The 8,825-nt window shown below is 41.0% G+C and overlaps 1 protein-coding gene across 2 annotated transcripts in view; it reads right to left on the bottom strand.

Moving 5' to 3' along the window:
* Positions 1-2,411: 2,411 nt before the first annotated feature.
* Npffr2 (neuropeptide FF receptor 2) overlaps positions 2,412-8,825 on the bottom strand; it is a 52,062-nt gene continuing 45,648 nt past the window's right edge. For both annotated transcript variants that reach the window (XM_021163720.2, XM_021163719.2), the window contains exon 4: positions 2,412-4,344. In XM_021163720.2, coding sequence (XP_021019379.1) covers positions 3,519-4,344 — 826 coding nt within the window. In that variant the 3' untranslated portion in view covers positions 2,412-3,518. The remainder of the gene's footprint in view (positions 4,345-8,825) is intronic.

The raw sequence follows: 8,825 nt of genomic DNA, 5'->3' as shown, positions 1-8,825 counted from the left end.
TAATTGTCCACCTCGTCATTTCTCAAGGGTGTGAGGTGTCCTCTTTGATGGACATGCTGAGCCTGGAGCTGGTTAAAATAAGTCTTTAAGACAGTGGTTTTCCTTTATGAGAGGAAAGTCATGGAAATTATTCTGTTCTATTTACCACCTGCAATTCTCCAAAATTCAACAAATAACAGCTGTTCATTGCACAATCAAAAGAATAGCTATTGAAAAAGTAGTTCAAAACAAATTCACAAGAACACAGAGATGAGTTAACACTGGGGAAAAATATATAATTTTTTGAATTATATCTATTGACTTCCCAACTTGTTTTTTTTTTGGGGGGGGGGAATTTTAGGAACATGGGTTGTAGAAATAGTTCAGTAGTTAAGAGAGCTTTCTGCTTTTCCAGTGAACCTGAGTTTTGGTCTCATCATCTACATCAGGTGGTCTGTAACCACATATTAACTGAAACTTTGGGGGTCCGACAACCTCTTTTGGGCTCAATGCAGGCACTACATACATGTATCATGCCCCTCCTACAGACGTTCAAGCATATGCATATTTTTAGGAAAAAGAATTTGAGAGAACCAGAACTCATTGCTGCCCTCTGAAAAATGGAGACACCATATTCCTCAGAGTACTTTGGGAGGATTAGCATTCATTTTGAAAATTGCTTCACATGATATTAAGATTATTATACTATTGTACTATTTATGTTATAACTATAATATAATCAAAATAAAAATGGTTTCCCCATAGTAAGTGATAACCACTCTGCTTTTTATTTTATAAGCTTGTCTCTCCCATCACTTGATAGTCACAGAAGAGCAAATGCATAGAACCACTGTGATTGAAGTCTTGCACAGGCAAAAAACTTTAGCTATAGGAAATGTACTTGCCTGCAGTGTCACCCTGGCAGATGTAATCATACCCTGCTAATACTCCATACTCCAAATAGTAAAAACGTCTCGACGTTTTAGTGGTCTCCATCCTTCCCTTTGTTGCTCCCATTTACTCTCACCTGGACATCATCAATGTGCTGGAATGATGATGGAACTACTTGCACTAAGAATGCAGATAGACTTAAGGGGGCCCTTTCAAACAGATGTTAAAGAATGGTGACACGGGAAGTCGAAATCGAAAAATACAGAAAATAAAAATCACGCAACAATCTAGGCTGAGCACCTCAGCTTGATAAGAGTTTATGAAATATTCTTTATCAGAGGCACAGAAAGTAGATGTGGGTCAGACATGGGCTAGCCTGGGGCCTGTACATATTTAAATGGAGTGTCCCAAATCATTTTAGAGTGGAGGACAAATTAGCTATCTACTTAAGGAAGATGATTCCGCCAACTGTAGAAAGAGATGAAAGTGCCAAAACCACAGCAGAACATAATTCAGCCATGAGTAACACAACGATTAAGGAAAAGCCAATGAGGAAAAGTAGCCGCAGACGTGCGGGAAGATGGGAGCCGAGGGCTTTGGAGTGTTCTGAGTACCAGCCAGCCAAATGTCACAGTGTCCAGGTCACAGTGAGCAAGGCATAGTCCCTAGTGAATAATTTGTAATGTTCAGTTTCAGCAACCATAAGCTGACTTTCAATAAATCAAGAAGAAAGGGAGAAATTCCTAACCTAAAGATTCAAAGGATGGGCCACCCTGATGACAGGAAGGAACATGCCATCATTCGGTTCAGATCAAACTTCAATAAACTCTTGCCAGACTGTTGGAAACCTTTCAACTTGAACTACAGCAATGAATGACTGTAAGAACGTGCTCTTTCAATATCCAGAAGTTATTTTCCTTTGCCAAGCAAACCATTGTGTTGTAATGCCCTGCTTTCTGGGAACTTGTCTGAACTCAGATAGGCTTGCCACTTGAAGACGTTACTCTGCTGCTATAATGATGGAGGCAACAGGGGTTTATCAGATCTTACACCTAGGTCCTAACCTAGTAATCTATGTGTGACATTTTCAAATATTGGTTCTAGGAGAAAGTTTGAAAAAGAGTCCTTGCTCTGTCTATATGCCAGGGAACTCTTAGGATAACAGCCGAGCAGCTCTGATGTCCCTTTTTAAAAGAGAAGAGGAAAGTGATGCTCCCTGCCAACTGCTGCACTATGTAAGGATTTTGTCTTTTGCTTGGACATTCTGTTAAAATGCAGATCTTAACCTATGGAATTATTAAGAAGTCAACAGTCATTTTAAGAACTTTCTTCTCTTTAAGCTCTCACCTTTCTTACTCTCTTCTCTAGCCATCCTCCTCTCTCTCCCTTTCCCCCTCTCTCCATGTGGCCATGGCTGGTGGTCTCCCTCTTTCTACCTTCTCTCCTTCCCCCTGCCTTTCTATAATAAAGCTCTAAACCAAACAAAAAAGAGAACTTTCCTAGATGTATTTAATATTTATGTGTATAAGATGTGTGCCTGTGTGGGCGTATCTGCCCCACATCTGTGCCTGATATCTGGAGAAGTCAGCAAAGGTTTTAGATACCCTGGGACTTAGGCAATGGATGGTCATGAACCACCATCAGGTGGGTAATAGTAGTCATTCATCAAGAGTCATGAATGGGCTTGACTTCTGAGCCATCTCTCTAGCCCTAGCAGTAACTGCTATTGAGTATTATGACTTCTTTAACTTTATAGTTTTCAACAGAAAAACAAATCTTTTAAATTGTAAAAAATACAATTCCCCTTCCTTGGTACTGCAGTTCTAACACATAAAGTGAAGTGGCCAGGGGCATCATTACTGATGCAGGGGCTTGCAGCATCTTGCTTTAAGAGTAACCCAGATTTATCAACAGGAATGAGAAATCAGTAGCAAAGACCTCAGGTAATGCAATAGTTTCCTTCAAAGGCTGAGCCCATTTCAAAATCAGAGCACATTAATTTCAAATACAAAATCAATTATAATTGACAAAAATGTACTTCCATGCAAAGTATATCCAGCATAATTTAGGGAGATGTGTGTCCTGAATCACTGGTTCCCAACATTCCTAATGCTGTTACTCATTAATACAGTTCCTCATGCTGTGGTGACCTCCAACTATTGAATCATTTTCATTGCAACTTCACAACAGCAATTTTGCTACTGTTATGAGTATAATGTAAATGCATGCATTTTCTGATGGTTTTAGGTGACCCCTGTGAAAGGATCGTTTGATCTCCAAAGTGGTCGTGACCCACAAGTTGAGAGCTCCTGTTCTAGATAGGTAGAGGATGGATGACAGAAGGAAAGATAGATGGGTAGAGAGACAGACAGAGAAAGACACACATGCTTGATTTACTTGAATCATATAAAATAAATGGTTAAAATGGGAACAGTCAGACTTTTGAAACACTTCAGGCAAACATGAAAGTCACTGAATATTTCATGTACCATAAGCCTGGCTAGAAAGACCACTTTCATACTTTTATTTTTGACAAAGAGGGCTTTCAGTAAATGTTCTCATCAGACTATAAGAAATGAAAAGCCACAACAAGCAGCAATATTTAATACTATATGACATCAGGTAGTACTGGGGTCCACACTATCTTTTTAAGCCACAGTACTGTTAGTAGCTTCTCCCATTTCCTCTATCAAGGATTCCTGTGTGGGATTGTCTGCACTTTTTCCACATCCCAAATTTTCCCCACCTGGGTTTTGAGACACCAGTTCCTGTACCAGCAGGCCAGATGTGTTTATGACCATGTTGCGTTTAGCTCTCAGGGAATAGGCTTCCTGGGGTTTGGCTTTCTTTTGGCAGATCTGGAAAGCATCTTGGAAACCATTGCGAAAATTTTCATTAAAGAATCCATAAATAATAGGGTTGACACTGCTGTTGCAGAAGGCGAGCCAGTGGGCAAAAGGGTAGATGTAGATGTTGATGATACGCAGTTTGTTAGGAGACAGGTCAGTATAGTCTGAGAGCATCATCAGGGTCCACAGGGGAAGCCAGGAAAGGATGAAAAGGAGGGCCACAGTCAGCAGCATCTTGATGACCTTCTGTTTCTTCTTGGATACATGCCACTGCTCTGGACGCTGCTTGCCTGTGCAGTGTGCTGCCGTCTTGAAGAGGGAAGCCCCAATCCTTGCATACATGATAACAATGAGTGAGAGAGGCGCAAGATAGATGGTGACAAATAGCACTGTGGTATAGATCCTCCTCATTTCATGTCTTGGCCAGTCCTCCCGACACCAGTAGACTGTGCTGGTTTTATTGTGGGAGCTGAGTCTCACACGGTAGTATTTTTCTTCTTGTACATGTAACATTATTGCAGATGGAGTCATAATGGCGATGGCCAGGCCCCAGATGATCACAATCGTGACAAAGGCTGTCTTGACAGTGAGCTTTGGCTTAAAGGGGTAGACCACACAGCGGAATCTGCAAGGAGAGGTACAGATGAGTGCGGCACTGTGTCAACAAGGGTGAGGGCATCCATCTACATTTTCTTTGAAAACACAGAAAGTGAGCACCTGTGGTAATGCAGTATGGCTCGCTGACTTATGGAACTGACAGAAGATATGCTTTAATTCAAAGTAAATGAATGCTGTTTCATTTCATGCGATCTCATGAATGCACATAGCCATTCAGATGCTATTAATGAGAAAAGGTGGTAATCATTTCACATTAGAATATATTGAATATTTTCTATTCATCTATAGACAGTCCCTTAGAACTCTTAGTCCCATGGCCTTGCATGAGATATCCTTCTAAATATGAAGATTCAGGAAATGTTACAATCGTATTTATTGTTATGCGTTATTTCAACCCAAGCAGCTGGATTGCAGAACAGTAGGTTCAGTAGACAGCCAGATCTCTGTACTGCAGGAGAGAGCTCACCAGTAGCAATCCATGAACCAATTCCCCCTCAGGTTCTTAATGTTCCCAATATTTCATTTCTGTGCTTGGCCATGGAATGGGCTCTGGCTAGTAGACATTAACAAGAATGTACATCAGGAATGCCCTTTTGGATGCTTCTTCTGAAAATGCAGCTTCTGGGTTCCAGGAAACTTAAATTGGATGAGAAGCACATGGGAAAAGGCCCCAGGGAACATTAGATACATCAGTCTCAATTTAATTGAGAGTAACACTGCAGCGTGAGTGATCCAGGCAGCAGGAGACTGAGAGCGGTGCTCACTCAGCCCACAGAATCACCAGAGTAATAAATTATTAACACCTTACAACAAAAGGTGGTTTTAGATATTTCACAATTATATGGATCTGAGAAGCACCATTATGAAATCTGATGAAGACTCCTTCTCCATTCCCTGTTGAGCATGGTGATTCAAACTCCGTTAAGGACTTTTACCGCTTTTGTCATTGTGATTCTTATTATTTGACGTGCACTATAATAAATGTAATATGTATGTGCTCTTATGCAATATGATCATTTTAGGTATTATCATCTATTTAATATATGTTTTGTTTTTGTGAGATTCTAAAGCAGATTTTATTCTGTGGTAAACAGATATGCAGATAAAGAAAGTAATGGCTGAATAGAACTTCCAAATTAACTTCTGTGACACATTGTAACTAAACAAAGATGCGATAAGACTCTGTTGCTGAAGATGCCACATACCTTACATGCAAGATACAGAGAAATGAAGCAAGAACTGAGCTGGAAGCTTTCTCCCTTCTGACTAGCTTACATAGTGCCAGATGGTGCTCTGAAGGGTACCAGAGGCAGTTAGGATATAAATGTTCTTACTCAGCTGTGAACCTTATTAACCAGTCTCCCAGGCAAGATGTGCTCATTGGGGAAACTGACACAGCTATTAGGGGTGAAACCAGTTCCCCTAAGGAACTGACTCTGAGTCTGCTCCACAAGACGGAACTTTGCCTAGTACTCTACACCAAGTCAAATACCCTGATTCAAGAGATTTCCGGCTCAAGGGAGGAATCTTTTACTGCCACTTAGCTAAAGTGAAATAGCATCAATCGTACTTTTGAATACCTTAATTTACAACCACAGATGACAGCTATGCTCAACCTTAACTTTAGAGAAGGTCCTCTTCAACGAATGTTGATGAATGCAGATAGCCATAGCTTCACAAGATGTTAAGAATAATTGAGAGTTGAAGACTCAGAACCTAAGAAAACATATGCTTTATCTCCTTAAAGCTCAGGAGCCAGAGAGAAAGGCTGTGAAATGTTACCTTCAAAAGAGAAAGGCTGTGATATGGCTACTACAATCATGAGCTCACAGCAGCTATATCTAGCAGTATTGGGCCTATACAAGTTTAGCCCATCAAGCAGTGAGCTGTGCATGGAGATGGGGCTCATGGAGCCATGTGACTTACTGCTGAATATATTCTGCTAACACATTCTGAAAGTGGTTGAGAATTGGCATCTACTGTGTACCCACTGGTGAGCCCAGAAGGCTCTAAGATAGTTGCAAAGCCATGGTTAGGTAAACAGTCTCATTAAACTCTATGTGACACAAAACAAAATAGCATGTCATAAGTATGGGGAAGAGATTTGTAGGAAAGAAGGAAGGGATGCTGGCAGTGGTGGGAGCAGAGATAAGAGAGGCTGTGAGAGAGTCATCAGAATGAATCACATACATGCAAGAGATTGTCAAAGAATAAAATGTATTAATAAAATAAGAGTGATAGTTTGATATTATTATGTAATGTTGGTCCCTTCTCTGGATTATTAAAAATGAAATAAATGAAACTAAAGTTATAACTGTGAAAAAAACTTCCAACAAATGCTGTGTCACAGGAGTTTCCCTGTCCAATTATATTAGTGCAGAGGAGGTCTGTGATTGGACAGGGAAAAGGGGGCAGAGCTAAGAGTTGCAGAGAAAGGGAGCTTGCCAGAGGGTAGGGGGAAGAATCAAGATGGCTTAGGAGATGTATGTGTGTGGCATTTATCAGCCACAACTAGCTATGATTTCACAAGGTTAGAAATATTGGGATAGAGCTTTAATTACTATTAATGGTCTCTGAAATTATTATATTGGCATCATGTAAATTGTGATATTATTGATACATAAATCTGATTGGTTAATTAAGCATTGGGAATCGTGATTCTACCAGGATACTGGGTGCTGTGAGATGCAACTGCTAGGTTGGCAGATACATTTAGTTATTGAAATGTAGGATCGCCATCTACATGGGTTATGGCTGAGTAAGAAATAGTAGTGATGGGACAAGTGTTGTGGGGCTTAGCTGGGAGACAATAGATTGGCAGCGAGAACACTGGGACATAGTGTTGTGGCCCACCAGTGCCAGTATTAGAGCGGAAACATGGCATGGCAGGGCAGGAGATCACTTTTAATATTTCACGCAATAATGTTGTCTTAGTTAGGGTGTCTATTGCCATGATAAAGATGATGACCAAGACAGCGTATGGTGGTGCAGGTCTTTATTCCCAGAACTCAAAATGCTGCAACAGATGAATCTCTTTGAGTCTGAGACTGGCCTGGTCTACATAGTTAATTCTGGTCCAGCCAAGGCTACCTACTGAAACTCTGTCTCAAAAAATAAAACAGCAGACAAAAGATCACAACCAAAATCAATTTGGGAGGAAGGATTTATTTCTATAATTCTCATGTCACACTCCACCACTGAGGGAAGTCAGGACAGGAACCCAGGAGGCACAGACCATGGAATAGTGCTGCATACTAGCTTGAACAATTTTTTTTCTTAATTATCCCAGGATTACCCACTCAGGGATAGTACCACCCCTAATGACCTGCAACCCCCAACACACATCAATTATTAATCAAGAACCCCCTCACACAGACTTGCCTACAGGCTGGGTTTATGGAGGCATTTTTTTTTCAGTTGAAACTCCTTCCTCTCAGATGACTCTAGCTTGTTAGCTTGTATAAGGTTGACAAAGCACTACACAGGATATATGTAAAATATACAATCAAAAAGTCAATAACCTGCTGAAGATCAAGGCATTGTACCACGCAAAAGAATAAAACAACTTTGCATTCATTTGTTAAATAACCTAATTAAAATTTCAAGCATGAAAAGTAGAAGAAAATACATGATGTCCTTCAGTGTCATTGTTTTCCAGACCAAAGGAATGCTATCTCTCTTTCCCTACAGCATGCACTCTCACAGGAAACATTACAGCTGAAGCTGCAGTCCTCTTGGCAGCTCCCCAGATGCCTTTATCTTCCTGCTTGCAGGGACATTCTGAAGTTGCTAGTCACCCCTCCTGTGTATGCATTTCTGCTTTTCCAGCTGTTTGCAGAGACATTCTGAAGTTGCTAGTCACTCCTCCTGTGTATGCATTTCTGCTTTTCCAGCATCTGGAGGTTTTTAGATTTCACATATTGTGTGTACAATTATGCAATCTCTCCAGCAGAATTCAGTTTTGAAATGTACACAAATCGAATTATGGACTTTTATGCTGTCCAGCATCATTCATTTTAATCAAACATTAACCACTAAAAAACAGCATAAATTGCTTGATTTTAATGTCATTTACCTTGGAAAAAAAAGAGGGCCTGGATCCCACTGAGACTAGTCTGCATAGGTGAGTGTTGACTACTGAAGCTAACAGTTCTGGGACAGGCAGAAGCCACAGAGCTTCTGAGGCAGACCCCATTTCAGGCTCCAGACATCCGGGTACCTTCCCTGCCAGAGGAGAGGTGTCTGCCCCACCCAGGAGGGCATTGCTGGAGCACCCAGGAGAGCCATCTTGGTTCCCAGATTCTGCCAAGACTAGTCTACACAGGTGAGAATATGGACTACAAAAGTTAACAGCTTCTGGGACAGGCCCTGTTTCGGGCCTTCATCTTCTGCCAGTAGGCAGGTCTGAACACCAGATATCTGTGCACCTTCCCTGCAAGAGGAGATCTTGCCTGCAGAGAGTGCTCTGACCACTGAAATTCAGGAGAG

This window comes from Mus caroli, chromosome 5 (genome assembly GCF_900094665.2).
Source record: "Mus caroli chromosome 5, CAROLI_EIJ_v1.1, whole genome shotgun sequence".
Taxonomy (NCBI): Eukaryota; Metazoa; Chordata; class Mammalia; order Rodentia; family Muridae; genus Mus; species Mus caroli.
This window is presented reverse-complemented; position numbering and strand designations above follow the sequence as displayed.